This window comes from Sapajus apella, unplaced genomic scaffold, assembly GCF_009761245.1.
Source record: "Sapajus apella isolate SASKATOON/1434 unplaced genomic scaffold, GSC_monkey_1.0 scaffold1, whole genome shotgun sequence".
NCBI lineage: Eukaryota > Metazoa > Chordata > Mammalia > Primates > Cebidae > Sapajus > Sapajus apella.
Genome location: NW_022436941.1, coordinates 21,139,593 through 21,157,635, shown reverse-complemented (window position 1 = coordinate 21,157,635; position 18,043 = coordinate 21,139,593). Strand labels below are relative to the sequence as shown.

The window sequence follows — 18,043 nt, the reverse complement described above, 5'->3', positions numbered from 1 at the left end:
GAGAGAGAATGGTATGGTGGAAGATCCCCAGGTCACTGATTTGATTGAGCAAAAGGTTGAAAGGGATGCTATTAATTGAGATCATAAAGAGTGACAGAGGAACACTTAGTGGGAAAGCGGGAGAGAATCAGAGATCAGTTTTGATACATTTGCGATGCCTGCACAATAGCCAAGGAAAAGAAAAATCTTGAATGCATTTACAAAATGAGTCCGGAAAAGAGGTCAGGGCTGAGTTATAACTATGGAAGTCATTGGCTCATGGATGATGTCTGAAGCTGTGGGAGTGAATGAGATCACACAGGGGTGAGGATAGACTGAAGGAGAAAAACTTGGTCCAGGACTAGCTCTAAGATACAACAGACCTTTAAGGGATCTGGTAGAGTATGTGGAAGTGACAAATGAGCCTGAACAGGAATGGCTAACAGCAGTTAATTTGCAAGAAAAAGAAACATACTTCATGAGCACAGACCACACATCCCTGGCCAGCAAGCCCCAGTTGGCTCCAGAAAAGCTTTCTCTAATGCTGGAAAAGAAATCTACTCATGCATGCTCTTCTTGGTGGAGGAGGAGAAGAACTTCAGATGGTGGAGGGGGACAAAGAGCTTCTACCTCACTTAAAAAGATGACTTCACTGGAATAATACAAAGGATAAAAGGAAAGTGTGACACAGCTGCTGTGTTTCTGGAGCAGGATTTGAAGTTCCTCTAAGACAAATGTGAAAGCCTCAGAGATTAACTTCTCTATCTTGATTCATACTTGATTACCAGTAAATGGGGAATGATCTTGCTTAGTTGGCAGTAGATATGCCTTTTACACACTCTTTTGCAGGAATTTGAAGTGCTGTATCATAGAGTTTTTGTTTTCCATATTTGAAGTTAAATGGGACATTGAGATTTAATCAGAAACTTAGCTGAGAAGAGGTGCAAACTTGAAAGTCCAGCCTTGGATAAAGGAGAAATATGAATACTTCTCCCTCTGGTTTCAGTATTTGACAACATAAAGTATGTCCAACTGATAGACTTGTAGTAAATCCCAGGTAAGATATTTGTAGACTATGCCATGTTCTTAAGCATTAAAAACACAGTAACATTTCAACTTTATGTGGAGTGTATTACTGAAATCCTAGTTATTTGCTGTGCAGCTGAAACTGGTTGGGTATCCCTATATAAATCAAGTTTGTTGATTTTTTTTCGGGTGGGGGTCTGTATCAGGAGTTCTGAGATGAAAGATGGTCCCTGGTTTTAATATGATACAGTTAGCTACATGTGTGCCATTTCTTTTGACATAAATTCTTTAGTGTGACTTAATCTTTAAACTCTTTTGCAAGTCATTGAAGAACAGGAATAGAAATGGACTTCTGCTTAAATGATAAAAACATAAAACAGCTTGGAAACTTCTACATGAAGTTGGCCATTTCTCACACATTTTCACTTTCCTTCTCTTTTTCAAAAAATATTTTCGTTATTCTGCAGTTTCAGTTCATGTTTCAGAAGTTTAAATATCGACATTTGTGAAGACACCCTTTCTCATTTGATGGAGACATTCTTTTAGAGGATGTATGGCACTCTATATTTATAAATGACACTCGGGTCATAAGGAACCATTTTGAGCTACCTGTATATACCATGAACTGCTTTGGTCCAAATTTTTCAAATTTAATTTGGTTCTTCTTTTACTCAATTTTATTTAATTTAATTTTTTTCTGAGACAGGGTCTCACCCTGTTGCCCAGGCTAGAGTGCAGTGGTGTAGTCATGGGTCGCTGTAGCCTGAACTTTCCAGGCTCTGATGATTCTCCCACCTACACCTCCCTAGTAACTGGGACTACAGGTGCATGCCACCACACTTGGCTAATTTTTTTTTTTGTAGTTTTTTGTTGCACTGGGGTTTTGCTGTGTTTCCCAGGCTGGTCTCAAACTCCTGGGCATAAGCGATCCTCTCCCTACCTTGGCCTGCCAAAGTGCTGGCATTGTAGGTGTGAGCCACCACACCAGCCTTTCCCCAGTGTTAAATCCAACATGGCAGTTCCGCATTAAGGGAGTCACTCTTCTTATATGTCCTCCCAGCCTGGATTTTGAAGCAGCTGCCTTTTTGCTTCCTAATGATACTAGCCTATCCAAACTAGAAATAATCTTATATTATCATTGATGCCTTGACTCATTTGTATATATCTGTATTTTTAAGCTTTTTATCTTTCATTACAAAATGACTGCTTTCTAACACCCAGGCCTAGGCTTAAAAACAGTTGTCCCTCGACTCAGAGATGGAGTAGACACCCAAAGAACTGCAGTTCTTAAGCCTCTGGAGAAGCAGGAGAAAGCATAGTTGTAGAGGAGTAGCTTAAAGATTGCTACATGGGCCAGACACAGTGGCTCATACCTGTAATCCCAGCACTTTGGGAGGCTGAGGTGGGCAGATCACCCGAGGTCAGGAGTTCGAGACCAGCCTGGCCAACATGGTGAAACCTCATCTCTACTAAAAATACAAAATTAGCAGGGCATGGTGATATACACCTGTAATCCCAGATACTCGGGAGGCTGAGTCAAGAGAATCACTTGAACCCAGGAGGCGGAGGTTGCAGTGAGCCAAGATTGTGCCATTGGACTCCAGCCTGGGGGAACAAGAGCAAAACTCTGTCTCAAAAAAAAAAGAAAGCAAAAAAGATTACCACATGCATGGAGTGGGGGAAATTGTGGTAGATAAAACGTAAACTTGGTTTGGAGAATAAACATTTATTGAGCATTTTCACTAACCAGCTCTAGGCTAGGAAGATTATATATAGTGTCTCTTTTATATGATACGTACAACCATTATTATGTATATTTTAAAGATGTCAGAAGTTACGATAATTCCAAAAGTAAACTCTAAGCAACATCATTTTCAAGGTATATTTCTCATGTGGCACATTTCATTAGCTGATGAAAAAGGTTATTTCTCCAAAACGTATAAAAATGTAAAGTGAACAACGACCATTCATCAGAAATAGCAAGTGACAGTGAGCTCTCCAAGGAGTAGTTCTTTCTAACAGTCAACTTCTGTAGGTTGAAATTCAAGGTGGTTAGGACAGGCAAATTGGTGGGCACTGGCCAATGCTTGAGAAATTTGACTTTTTGCGACTGCATTATAAAACAAGGCTCTCCTTTTGATTTGCTTCCATGAGTCTGCCATTTTATTCAATATTATGGCTTTACCATTTATTCTTCCATTTAAATGAATTTCTTTTAAGTCACTCCTGGTTGCTGTTGCCAGATGACAGGTGTAGAGCTGATTTTGTGTTTTTTGTTTGTTTGTTTGTTTGTTTTGAGACAGTAGTCTCACTGTGTCACCCAAGCTAAAGTGCAGTGGAGCAATCTCAGCTCACTGCAACCTCCACCTCCTGGGTTCAAGCAATTCTTCTGCCTCAGCCTCCCAAGTAGCTGGGATTATAGCCATGTACCACTGCACCCATGTTGGCCAGGCTGGTCTCAAACTTCTGACCTCAAGTTATCCGCCCCCCTCAGCCTCCCAAAATGTTGCGATTACTGGCGTGAGCCACTGTGCCCAGCCTAAAATTCTTTTCTGAACAGAGACTAATGTCAGTAGATGGAAGACAAACCACAAATGGTGGGAAAACAAAGAAAAACAGTGCTCCCTAATATCTGTTTTTAGTTCACTTCTCCTGCTGATGTTTACTGATTTTCTTTTCCTCCCCACCTTTTTTTTAGTGGCCACAGATGTCTTTAATTCCAAAAACCTGGCCGTTCAGGCACAGAAGAAGATCTTGGGTAAAATGGTGTCCAAATCCATTGCCACCACGTTAATAGACGACACGAGCAGTGAGGTGCTGGATGAGCTCTACAGAGTGACCAGGGAGTACACCCAAAACAAGAAGGAGGCAGAGAAGATCATCAAGAACCTCATCAAGACAGTCATCAAGCTGGCCATTCTTTACCGGAATAATCAATTTAATCAAGATGAGCTAGCATTGATGGAGAAGTTTAAGAAGAAAGTTCATCAACTTGCTATGACCGTGGTCAGTTTCCATCAGGTGGATTATACCTTTGACCGGAATGTGTTATCCAAGCTGTTAAATGAATGCAGAGAGATGCTACACCAAATCATTCAGCGTCACCTCACCGCCAAGTCACATGGACGGGTTAATAATGTCTTTGATCATTTTTCAGATTGTGAATTTTTGGCTGCCTTGTATAATCCTTTTGGGAATTTTAAACCCCACTTACAAAAACTATGTGATGGTATCAACAAAATGTTGGATGAAGAGAACATATGAGCACGTGAGTTAAGATTGTGACTGATCATGATTTATTTGAAGATGGAGCACTGCTGATTTATGAAGGAAAAAAGAATTTTCTAAACATTACATGTATTTCAGAAAGACTTTGCCCAATTCAGTTGTCAGACATAATGATTTATTTGAAGGCTTGTTTTATTTGAAGAAAAGCATATTTCGAAAAACTCTGGTTACAAGCTTCCTAACGGGTAACAGACCATGGGAGAGATGTGTGGTTGGGTAATGCATATGTAGTTATACAAAGAAAAATAGATATGGCTCCAGACCCGAACACTCTTTTATAGGGCATTTGTTGTGTTGATGGCACATTGGATATTTCTAACATGTACAAAGTTATGTATTTTGATTTACTTTCATTTCTTGCTATGCATATGTACTTTTCTTAAAACGCCAGGAACTTTCTCTTGCTATCATTGCTCCTTTTAAAACAATCCAATTTTCATGTCTACGGCTGCTTGTTTTGTTAAAAAGAAAATGGCTTATCTGAAATCAGTACTGTGGAAATGAACTCTATTCGCTATTATGAATAATGTCCAGTGTAAGAATGCGCTTCTGGAATTGAGTTCTACTTTTAAGTACCAATGATACTTCAGCTTTTCAAAAATGTGATGGTGTGTCATTGCCTTGAAATGCTTGCCTAGGGCTTCTTTTATGTTATCTTAAAATGTGCTAGTGAATTCTCCATTTTTTACATCCATTTCACATGGAAGAGACAAAAAATCTAGATTGGTCTTGATATTGGGATAATAAAAAGTAAGTAGCATTAAGAAAGGTAAAACAACCGTCTTACAGATGAACTCATTAAAACAATGTAGGGGAATGAGGGGCAAAGGGGAGAAAAGACATCGCTAAAGAACATGAGCATAAAAATGAGTGCATTTCAGTGTTTAAGAAGGTTTGATAAATAAAGAATGTCACTTTTTTATTTAACTGATAAGGTTTTCTGTTATTTTTTACTTTGATGAGTAAACCAAAAAATATTTGCATTTCAAGCAGTTTGTATGTTTCTATATAATTTTCTGTGTATAAATAATAAAGTAGGCATTTGCTTATTTTGTAAAAAAGAAATGAAAATCTGCTGGCCAGCTATGTCCTCTAGGAAATGACAGACCCAGCCACCAGCAATAAATATTTGCATTGTCACTGTGTCTATGATTTTTTTTTTTGACACAGTGTCTCGCTCTGTTGCCTAGGCTAGAGGGCAGTGGCATGATTTTGGCTCACTGCTACCTCCGCCTCCCAGGTTCAAGCGATTCTCCTGCCCCTGCCTCCCAAGTAGCTGGGATTGTAGGCATGCACCACAACACCCAGCTAATTTTTATATTTTTATTCAAGATGGGGTTTCACCATGTTGGCCAGGCTCCTGACCTCCAATGATCTGCCCACCTCGGCCTCCCAAAGTGTTGGCGTTACAAGTGTGATGCACTGTGCTCAGCCAGTCACTGTGTCTATGATTTAGTGTACTCTCTTGCCTTAAATTTGCCTGCCTCCCAGAATATTGACATTAAAATAATAGTTTACCAGGAAAGGTTCTACAACTGAAAATTCCAGAAGTTGAGATCTGCTCTAACCCATGTCAGCCTAGAGGGGGTGGTCAATTTCTCTAACACCCTCATTTGCTTGGCTGAGACAAGCAGCAAAGGTTTAGAGTGTCTCCCTGTTTGGTATTAAATCCTGACACCAAGATTTGAACTGAAAGTACCATTCTCACTTCCTAGAGCCAGTAGCTGGGCGGTATATGCTGTAGCAGTGTTATATGTAAAATTTCCAGTGCCACAAGAGAAGTAGAACTTGAATATAAATTTCCTTAGCAAGGCAATTTACTTCTATTGAAGGGTGCAGCTCACAGATGGAACAATGGTGAGTGCACACTTGGACAAGGAAGGGAAAGGGGTACTTATTCCTGACAGAGGTTGCCCCTGCTGCTGTGTTGTTCCCCTACTGGCTAGGGTGAGACTGCATAGTCTAGACTAATCCTGATTGGCTATTTTAGAGAGAGCAGGGGTATGAGCCTGAGTGGCAGCGTGGGCAGTTTGGTAGGAAGGATGATTACAGGCAGGTCAGAGCAAGTAGCCAGGGGTGTCCTAGGTCAAAGCAGGGGACTGGGGAAACAGTTATGAATAGAACTGGTGGAAAAGGTTGTTTACTGAAACTACATGGAAGTTAAACTTTAACATGGAGGACAAAGAACTGAACATACTGACGTACTGATTCTTTGAAGAGAAACTTGGAGTTCACTATGTCTAACAATAATAACACAGTGACTACAGAAATGACCCCTCTAGCTTCGTAACTTGCTGAGTGGCTTATAAATGGAATTCAGCAGCCGCCTTTGAGCAGCTGTTTTTTCACATGTGAAGGCTGAGAGTGTGATGGGGTGTGAGCTACTGACTGGATATGTTATTTCTGCAGTTCTTACTCAGCAGAGGCATGGGAAATGAAGGGCCTGGGCAGTCGATGGATGCGTCTTGCTCATTGTCTAGCTATAGACAGGACCAACCAGAGAGAGAAGACATACAAAGGGAGAAATCTGGATCTATGGACATGCTGGATCATAGGGTTGTGCCAGCAGCCTAGCAATGAAATGTGCATGGGATTGGGGGAGCAACGCTTCACCTCCCACAGAGTGAAGGCAGTGAGGAGTAGACTGAAGGAGGTAACCCTGTTTGCTACCATTTCTCAGCATTTTCCGGAGGGGACCCATCTCCTTACCAGTCCTGTGCCTGGAAAGCATGCCTTGGAAGGATCAGGCCCAAAGTCATGATTAGCAAGTTATTTCTAATACAGTAGGACTCCCCTTGAGCATTTAGGGTGGCAAGGAATGTGGGAGCTGGGAAGAATCCCCATGTGTTTAGGGCAGATAAATTTAACCCAAGTTAAGACTAATTTGGGGGTCCTATGTACCTTTTTATAAAATGGTATCTCTTCACATTTTGAAAGGAAGTTGTGTTGTAATTGATTTGATTTTGTGCTGATGGCTTGTCTGCAAAAATTATGAGTGGATGATAATACTAATGGACAAGTCACACAGTGTTTGTATTATGTGCCAGGCACATTAACTCTTTAATTCCTGTCCCAATCTTCACCATTTTATAGATTAGGAAACTAAGGCAAGAGAAGGAATTTCCTGAGGTCACACAGAATAGGTATAAAACCTTATTTTCACTTGAAGATGGTATGGCTGAAGGCAATTCTAGAAACATCCTTGGCTCAGATAAGTGTGGGCAGTATGCTGCTGAAATGTTTCCTCATATAGTGACATTTTAGGCAGTACCTATGTCACTATAGGTCTGGCCTGTTCTCTAAAGATCTGGGTAGATTTTGTACAAGACATTTTTGAAAGTTTTCAACATGACTCCTACTTTGGGGGCATCTTGTGGCTCATCTTTCTGTCCCTTGTGGAACGTCACTTTCATGCTCACGATGACTTTGAACATTGACTTCTGAGGTGCAGGGAGCTCCTCGCCTACAGCAGTCCCTAGTGGCGGTGGGTTCAGAGGACTACAAGGCACTTCATGTGCATTCACCAAGACAGACAAGGAAGCAGCAGTTCAGTACTGTGCTCCCCAGCGTAGGCATGACAGTGGTTTCAGACTTCAACATTGTTTTCCAGATTTGGAGGCTCAAAGTATTTGAGCAAGTAAGTTAAAAAATAGCCTTTTTCTGATTATTAAGCTTTTCATGTAAAACTCAAACTTAGTTTAAAAGTAAAGCATGGGGCGGATGTGATGGCTCACGCCTATAATCCTAGCACTTTGGGAGGCCAAGGTGGTTGAATCTCTGGAGGTCAGGAGTTCAAGACCAGCCTGGCCAATGTGGTGAAACCTTGTTCCTAGTAACAGTACAAAAAATTAGCTGGATGTAGTGGCAGACATCTGTAATCCCAGCTACTCAGGAGGATGAGGCAGGAGAATTGCTTGAACCTGGGAGGCAGAGGTTGCAGTGAGCGAGATCATACCATTGCACTCCAGCCTGGGCAAAAAAAAAAAATGTATAGCATGAGTTAGGAACTTCAGTCATACCGAAATATTGCTTTATAAACTCTTATATAACAGTATCTCATTCACAATTATTTGGAAAGTTCTTTTTCTCTCACCATGTGAATACACACACAAAAAAATTTTTAAGCCCCAAAGGCTTAAATTAGTACTTTTTGTGATTTGTACAAGTCAGTTGGATTATTACTAAGAATTTTAATTTATCCTTAAGATAAATGAGAGTATATAAGCAGTTGCAATTTAGCATACAAAACCTGACAAATGGTAAATAAAAGAATATGTTTATCCAAATGATGAAATATTCGTAGAAAAAAAGTGCTATTCAAGTGCTAGGAAATTAAAATACTCCAACAAAAACTTATTTAGCATGTCAATAGGAATGATAATATTTAAAATTTTTAGTCACTCTTGCATTTTCACACTTGCATTATCTAAATTAGCTGAACTTTTTAGTGTTTTACTTGATATATTGCATTCCTGAGCATTAAACTTCTATGTGATTTGTTAAGCTCATAGCAGGTTTTAGTACACGGTGCTGTTTATGACAAAATTTTATCCTACCTCTGAAGTAATCATATTTTCTGTGATTCAGATAAAGACTTTATAGAAACTCCGTAATGAAAATATTGAAGCATTAACCAGAACATGAGTCAACTTTTTGTTTCCAAAATGATACAACAAGAAAATCTTTAAGTACTTATAATCCCATATAATCACCATCACCACGAAGTATTGAAAATCCATTTTTTCTTTTACTAAGTGTCCTCACGGTCACTTAGGTATACCCAAAACCAGAAAGATATTTTTATCTCAGGGAAATTCCAGAAATGGAAACATTTTTTTGTATAATAATTGATTCATTGCTGTCTAGCCAAAGATGTGTTTTCCACGTAGCAAAGAACATCAGCCCATTATATGGAACAAGCCAGTCCCAAATCGTACCATCTGCTGACAAGTGAGCCGGCATTCATGATTAAGAGAAAAACATCTGTGCTTTGGAAAATGTTCTTCAAGGATAAAGAACTGTGCTCTGTGTCCACCAAACTTCCATGAGATCTTTATAAGATTAGACAGCCAGTGGAAAAGGCCCCGCTTATCTTTCTTCATGCATGGTTGAGGAAATTCTCTGCCTCCCCAACACCAGCAGCATAACTGTATTTCTGCCTCGTGAAAACGAAGTAGCTGATCAGGCACTTGGGTTTTGTTCTTAACACAAGGAAGACGATTTGATTTTTAAAAGTATGTTTGGATTTGTAAAATGATCTAAGACAAATACGCTTCTCTCTACTTTGGCTTTTCCATTCAAAAGCTTACAGAGGGATTAATTCATTTAAAACTGCCTCATGGGAAGTTGAAACACAAGGCTTGGAAATAAAAACCCAGAGTATAAATAGCTATATTGTTACCATTATCTGAGATAACTGATGTTTTATAAGAGGCTCAGGTTTAATCTTCCTAAAAATGGGCTTTTATCGGGCCAGCAAGAATGACCGCTTAGCCATGTAAATGACTTGTCAGCATCTTTTGCTGACAAAGACCACTGGTTTTCACTAAAGGATAAATACCTGCTAAGCAAATTATAAAATATTCTAAGACATTTAATCTCCTGGAAGAGCACTTGCTGATAATTAGATCAAAGTTCCAGCATTATTGCTCTTCCCGAATCATGTGGACTTGGTGTTCTCATGACTGAGGAGTCACATTTTTAGCTTGCTGAAATACTCATTGGAGAACATGGTGAAATCCACGAGTGGAAACGTTCCATGGTATTTTCAAACGCCATGTGTCAGGAATTTGGCATGCCTTCCTCTGGGAGACACACTGGAGGGTGGCCAGGTGGAACCCAGCCGGGTACAGAGGGCATGTGCGGGAGCAGTCAGGGAACCAGGATGTCCAGCTTCTGTCTGTCAGGGAGCTTGCTCATGTTGTCTCTGAAATTTGCATAAAAGCAATTACCTCATATTCTTATTTTATAGATAAAATTTTTTAAAACATAGAAGGCTTTGAAGCCTCCTGAAGGCTATTCCTATATGAGGTATTGTTTACCGGTGGCCTTTCACTATTTCCGAATCAGCAATGAAAAGAATCCTGAGTCTAAAATAAATGAAGCAACAGACTTTAGCAGCCTGAGAGAATTTTGTTCAATTCCAGTCTCCTTAAAAAAAAAAAAAAAAATTAGTTTTTGCTTTCAATTTAGGAAAATTGTTTTGGGTTGAGTTGTTGAAAGTAGTGATTTCTGGCACCTACTTATGTATAATTTCTTAATGAATTAAATTCTGTCTTAAATTATTTGATTATTCATGCTGGTTTTAGTTATCCACTGCTGTATTACAAGCCACCCCAAAATTTAGTGGTTTAAAACAACAACCATTTTGTTCCCTCTCATGATTCTGTGGGTTGAATGGGCTCACCTGCGCAGTTTTCTTATTTGGGGTCTCTCACGTGGTTGTGGTCAGATCATGGCTGGGACTGGAGTCTTTAAAAGATTTGGCCAGGACACCTGGATGACTGGGCCTCTCCTCTCCCCCATGGTCTCTACTTGCTACTTACTAAGAGCACCCCAAAGGGCAAGAGCAGAACTTTCCAGGCATTTTTAAGCTTATACCCAGAACAGGCACAGTATCGTTTCTGCCTCATTCTACCGTTTATATCAAATCACAGGCTATATTGGGTTTCCCAAGACGCCCTCCGGTTTGATGATTCTGTAGATGGACTCAACTCAGAAAAGCTATTATACTCATAGTTATGGTTTATAGTGAAAGGATACAGAATAAAATCAGCAAAGGAAGATAGTGCATAGGGCAGAGGCCAGGAGAGATCAAGGTGCAAGCTTCCAGCTAGCCTCATCCAGTAGAATTTTATAGAGAGCACAAAATGTTCCTAGCAATGATGTGTGACAACATGTACAAAATATTGCCAACCAGGGAAGCTCACCAGAGTCTTGGTGTCCAAGGTTGTTAATGAGGCATGGATCACTCACATGACTAACTTTAGTTATTCAGGCTCCAGCCCCTCCAGAAGTCAAACTGAAACAGGATGGCCCAGAGCTCCAGGTGAATATCATAAATCACCTTGTTAGCATAAGCAATCTGTCATGGCCCAAGCCTCAGGTATACAAAAGCACTCTTATCAAGCACTATATTCCAAGGGCTTAGAGAATATCTCCCAAGAACTAGTCAAGGGCCAGTCCTTTCTTTGGAATTTGCAGGGTTAGAACTGCCCAGTCTTGCTGAGTTAATCCTTTATTGCGCACAGGCTCACCTGTATTTAGTACAGGAGGAACTACACAAGGGCATGAATTCTGGGGTGCATGCCTCTCTGAGGCCACCTTTGGAGCCTAGATCCCACCCTCTTGGCTCCAGCAAAGACAGTAGAATACTTAGGAAGTTTGGAGTTCTTCACACAACAGTTTTTGTTTGTTTGTTTGTTTCTTTTTGAGACGGAGTCTTACTCTGTTGCCTGGGCTGGAGTGCAATGGCGTGATCTCGGCTCACTGCAACCTCCTCCTTCCGGGTTCACGTGATTCTCCTGCCTCAGCCTCCTGAGTAGCTGGGATTACAGGCGTGTGCCACCACACCCAGCTAATTTTTAAAATTTTTAGTAGCTATGGGGTTTCACCATGTTAGCCAGGATGGTCTTGATCTCCTGACTTGTAATCCACCTGCCTCTGCCTCCCAAAGTGCTGTGATTACTGGCATGAGCCACTGTGCCTGGTCAATAGTTGGTTTTTAATTGGTAACAAATATATAAAATAAAGTAGACTAACCTGAATGCAGTTATTAGCGACATGCTTGTCCACGTGAACATGTGAGTCCTGACGAGTTCATCTATGTAATTCAAGGAATGATGATTGAAGAGCTACTGTGTGCCTAACACCAGGCTATACCCTGGAGCTACACAGTAACACCTACTTCTTTATTGACTGGTGGGACCACTTACAATACACAGTAACTTAATACCGAACTGGGCTTCCCACGATGCAACTGGGCTTCCTATGATGCAGATGAGCCTAAGAAAGCCTTTCTTAGCCCAGCATAGGCTTTCCAATGTAACAATTTTCAAACACTATTTTGAGCTTTAAAGATATTTTAAGGCCGGGCATGGTGGCTCACGCCTATAATCCCAGCACTTTGGGAGGCCAAGGCAAGCGGATCATGCGGTCAAGAGATGGAGACCATCCTGTTCAATATGGTAAAATCTCATCTCTACTAAAATACAAAAAATTAGCTGGGCATGGTGGTGGTGCCTGTAGTCCCAGCTACTCGGGAGGCTGAGGCAGGGGAAATCACTTGAACCCAGGAGGCTGAGGTTGCAATGAGCCGAGATCATGCCACTGCGCCCCAGTCTAGGCAACAGAGTGAGACTCTGCCTTAAAAAAAAAAAAAAATTGTGAGGCTGAGGCAGGTGGGGGGTGCGGGTCACCTGAGGTCAGCAGTTCAAGACCAGCCTGACCAACATGGTGAGACCCCATCTCTACTAAAAATACAAAAATTAGCCAGGTTGGTGGTGGCCGCCTATAATCCCACCTACTCAGGAGGCTGAGGCAGGAGAATTGCTTGAAGCCAGGAGGTGTAGGTTGCAATGAGCCAAGTTGCGCCACTGCACTCCAGCCTGCGGGACAAGAACAGACTACATCTGAAAAGAAAAGAAAAGAAAAAAAGAAAAGAAAAAAGAAAAGAAAAGAAACTTTTAAATGCAAGAAGCTCAAAGTGGTGACTGATTTCTTTTTCAAAATCAATGGCCAGTGTGTATGTTGGCGGCAGGTGGGGGAGGCAGTGTAAGTAAGATAAAAAATGGGCCTGGGCCCAGGGGCTCACACCTATAATCCCAGCACGTTGGGAGGCTGAGCTGGGCAAGTCACTTGAGCCCAGAAGTTCAAGACCAGCCTGGGCAACATGGCAAAGCCCTGTCTCTACTAAAAACACAAAAATTAGCCGGGTATGATGACGGTCACCTGTAGTCCCAGCTACTCTGGAGGCAGAAGTGGGAGGATGGCTTGGATGACTTGAGCCTCAGAGGCGGAGGTTGCTGTTAGCCAGGATCTTGCCACTGTACTCCAGCCTGGGTAACACAGCTCAACACGTGTCTCAAAAAAAAAAAAAAAAAAGAAAAAGAAAAAATGTTTGTAAGTCATTTTTTTTTCATTTGAAATAATAATGGTTATAAATGAGCCCATGGCAAAATGTAGATTACAAATTCTACTGAAGAGAAGAATGTCAAATAGCATTTTAATCACTTTTTGGGGTTTGTTTTGTTAAGAAACAGGGTTTTTCTCTGTGGCCCAGGCTAGAATGCACTGGTGTGATTATAGCTTACTGCAGCCTCGGCCTCCTGGACTCAAACGATCCTCCTGCCTCAGCCTCCTAGGACTACAGGCACTTGCCACCACAGCCAACTCATTTTTAATCAACATTTAAGTAACAGCTTATTTAACATTTTGATCCTTGGGACTATCTCCGTAACAGCAACATGGCAGACACTTAACATTTTAAAATCATTTATCTAGAAATTAGATTGCAGCCTAATTTGTGAAGCTGTATAAACTCTGACTTTTATCCTTGTGCTCAGTGAAGTATATGTGTGTCCCCTGACCCCTCAGGCCAGGACATGGAAGTACATGGTTGAAGTGGTTCACTTTGTGACCAGCCATGCCATCGGCCCAGACCAATGAGTGAGTACTGCTCACCATTTGGTTCTGTCTGTTCGCTTGTCCCTATGATGACCCTGAGCTCCCTGAGTCTTGGAGAAGAAACATTAACAGAACAATCCGTCCTCTTGCAGCAGATGATTGGTGATCAAGCCCAGGAACCCAGCCCTGCAGACGAAGCTCAGTGTGGGAGTTCAGGCTGTAACTTATCCCTAGTGGCTTTCTCTGGGGCTCCAGACAAGACAAGGCTCTTTTTCTTGTCATTCAGTTACATTCAGAGAGTTGGAGTGCAAGGTCCTTTTTTGAATGAGTTATAAGACTTCCTGATACATGCTGATTCATGAAAGAATTTTACAAAAATATGGGCTTTTGTAGTTTCAGTTTTAGTTTTAAAAATTCTAACCTCTTGACTAAATTGTCTGATTTCAACCAAGAGCAATAATATAAATGTGGCTGATTGCTTAAGAATCTACCCTATGTTTGGAATCAATTTAGCTTTTATTAGTAGGTTGAGAAAGACGTGTGCTCTGTTCTGCCTTCAAGTAGCCTTTGCCACGCTCCCCTCCGCCAGACGCTAAAAGAAAACCCCACCAACAGGACGTTGGCCCCCAACTCCTTTAGCTTAAGGAAAGGGAAAGGTACTGTCTTGGTAAGAGGCTCTGACTTTCTGGTTACTGTCAGCCAAGATTGAGTTTGGAATTTAATCCAAACTAAGCTTTCAGACTTTTTCCCAATGCTAATTTCAAAACAGATGTTTTCCCTAAATAGCTTATCTTTAATGCCACTGTTTAGTTCTCATAACATCCAAGAAGATCTCCCCATTCATATATAAAGATTCCCATTTTAGGAAAAGAGCCTTGAGTTCTAAGTTGATGTGGTTCTCGTCACATAAATCATCACGAGCCCGAGGAGCAAAAAAGATCAACCAGAGTGTGTAAGAAGCATGGTTTGGTTGCTCCTTTTCCTTATCGTTTGTGAGTATTTTCTGTAAATGTGCTTCCAAGGAAGACGTGTTTTCCACTGACCGTGCTTCACACTAAACTGCAGGAGTTCCCAACTCACAGCCCTGCCTGAGGAAGCGGCATTCATAAACATGTGTGTGGCCAATTCAAATTGGACAGGGTCAGAGATTCTTCTTTTTCCTTTAAACTTAAAAAAAATTATTATAGACTCATAAGATGTTGTAAAAATAGTACAAAGAGTCCTGTGTCCCCTTCATCCGGCTTTGTCAAATGGTGACCTGTAATGTAGCACAATAGCAAACCAGGAATTGACAGGGGTGTATTGGTGCTGGACTACAGACTTACTTAGTTTTCACTGTTCTGTAAATGGAACCATACCACTGTCCTCTGTTCAGTTGGCTTTTTTCACTAAGCACAATACTCTTGAGATGCAGCCAGGCTGTTGCATGTGTCAGTAATGCATTCCTTTTTATTGCTGAGCAGCATTCTATTGCGTGGATGCACTAGAGTTTATTCAACCACTCACACATTGAAGGATATTTGGGTTGTTTCCAGTATTTTTCTAGCATGAATAAAACTTCTATGAATATCCATCTGTAAGTTTTTGTGTGAACATAGTTTTTCATTTCTCTGGAATAAATACCCAAAAGTGATTGCTGAATTGTATGGTAAGTACTACAAAAACGTTCTTCCAAGGCGGCTGTGCCGTTTTACATTCACACCATCAATGCATGAGAGACTCTGTTTCTCCATGTCCTTGCCGTTGTTTGACATTGCCATTATTGTTGAGTTGTTCTAATAAGTGGGTAGTGATATCATGATGTGATTTTAATTATGATTCTGAATGACTTTTCAGGTGCTTTTTTTTTTTTTTTTGCTTGCTTTTTTGTTTTAAATTCCATTTATTTCCCTTTGTTCTTTCTTTCATTTCCCTCTTCTTCCTCCTTGCCTCCTTTCTCTTCTCTCTTTCTTTCTCTACCTCTTTTCTTCTTCTTTCTCTTCCCCATCATCTTCTTCCTTTTCCTCTCAGTAAACTTACTGAAGTATAATACAGAAAATCATAAGCATACAGTTTGAGAAATTTCTCACAGAGTAAACATACTAGCAACCACATTAAAAAGCAAAAATTTCTATCACCCAGAAGTTTGCCACCTAAGGTAACCACTATTTTGACTTCTAGAGATTTGTTTTGCCTATTTTTGAACTTCACGTAAACAGAATCTTTCAGTATATATGTATACTCTTTTGTGTCTGGTTTCTTTGACTCATAAGATTCATCAAATATTTAAAAATAATCTCTGAGATTGACTGACGGCCAACTTTAGGCAGCAAACTCCATGAGGATGTTCTCCCAGGCATGTGTGGAGTCAAACATGAGTGTCATACCACTCTCGGCTCCTTGTTAACTTGAGCCTAACGTCAGCAATCAAGCCAGCAATATTTCTGAGGCCTGATAAACACCAATGACCAAATACTGTTGAGGAATGATGATGGTCATGGTGCTTACAAGTATATGCTGAAATACAAACAACCGAGCTAATCCCCGACTCTGTCTAGTTTCTCTTTGGTCCATCTTTTTTTTCTTTTTGAGAGGAACTTTCGCTCTGTCACTCAGGCTGGAGTGCAGTGGTACAATCTTGGCTCACTGCAATCTCCACCTCCTGGGTTCAAGCGATTCTCCTGCCTTGGCCTCCTGAGTAGCTGGGATTACAGGCACACACCACTACACCCAGCCAATTTTTGTAGTTTTAGTAGACATGAGGTTTTGCCATGTTGGCCAGGCTGGTCTCGAACTCATGACCTCAGGTGATCAGACTGCGTCAGCCTCCCTAAGTGCTGGGATTACAGGGGTGAGCCACTGCACCTGGCCCTTGGTTTTTCTTTTGAAGGGAGGAACAGCTGTTTTCAGGGATCACTTCGGTGATGGGGAAGCAGACACGATGAAGACTAATGAGCTTGAACAGGGATGGTTACATGCTGTTTCCCCAAGGTGCAATGAACCACCACCATCAGCTTTTCAGTATCTCAGGTAGTGACATTTCTGAAATAGTCTGGGTGGTGATAGAGGCCAGTTGACCTGCCGGTCCCACGCTGCTTTTTCTCACTAGGAGCAGGGCTGCTGCAAGTTCCCGTCTGGAGACTTTTGTTTACAAGTGAGAGTGTATCAAGGGACACTTTGGCATGAGTTCTCACAGATGATAAAATTATTATTTGTTCCAGAAAAGACAAAGTGGCACATCTGAGGTAGTCAAGATTAGTTCTCACAGAGATAAAATTAGTACCTCTAACTTGAATCCTTTCCTGTGTGCAGTCACTTCCGTTCCCTCTGCAGTCACCTTCTCTTAGTGATCTCGGAATTCAGACGTCCCCACTCTGAGTAGGATGTCATTATCATGAACCATTTGCTATGTGCTAACGTAGGGCTGTGGTATCATTCCCTTTTATAGAAGAGAAACTGACACTGAGAAAAGTACACATTTCCTCAGCAACACAGCTCGTCGGGGGCAGAGCAAGGGCTTGAACCCAGGACTGACACTGAGACCCCTGCTCTGTGCACAGCACCCTGGCACTCCCAGAAGGGTGGGTGGCTGAGGTGAATCTTCCATATTCTCCTCTGGTTCCAGATGTTCAGTTGCAGAATGTTCTATGGTGGGTCAAAGAAAGTTGTCATCAAAAAATTGTCTAACTCCACCTTAGTCCTCTCTTTACCTATGTGTGGCGTGCTTATGTAAATATTCAAGCTAGAAAGCTGATATTTATTAGATGTAGCAACTAGCTTGTTGCTGAAAGTGAGAACATTGAGACCTATACTATCATATCCACGGATCAGATGACTGTTAAACATATGAAGGGGGAATCACTAACTGGCTGTGATCTTGTTTAGGTTTCTTATTTTCTCTGCCCCTCATTATTTTCATCTGTTAAGTAGAGATCATTGTAGTATTTGTATAGAATGCACGTGAAGCACTTGTGTAAAGAAGAGTGCCTCACATATAGCAAGCGTTCAATTACTGTTGGTCATCGCCACCACCATCACTGTCATTGTCATTGCCCGGAGGACGTGGATGGGGACGTGGAAGTGATGGTGTGGTGCTGAGTGTGGGCTGAAGCCAGGTCTCTGGGCTGAGATACCTCTGTAGTTGGCA

At 41.3% G+C, this 18,043-nt stretch overlaps 1 protein-coding gene across 3 annotated transcripts in view; it reads left to right on the top strand.

Annotated features, from left to right (window-relative positions):
- TNFAIP8 (TNF alpha induced protein 8) overlaps window positions 1-5,433 on the top strand; it is a 118,609-nt gene extending 113,176 nt beyond the window's left edge. For all 3 annotated transcript variants that reach the window (XM_032272071.1, XM_032271947.1, XM_032272012.1), the window contains exon 2: window positions 3,704-5,433. In XM_032272071.1, the coding sequence (XP_032127962.1) occupies window positions 3,704-4,269 (566 nt within the window). In that variant the 3' untranslated portion in view covers window positions 4,270-5,433. The remainder of the gene's footprint in view (window positions 1-3,703) is intronic.
- The last annotated feature ends 12,610 nt before the right edge of the window (window positions 5,434-18,043 follow it).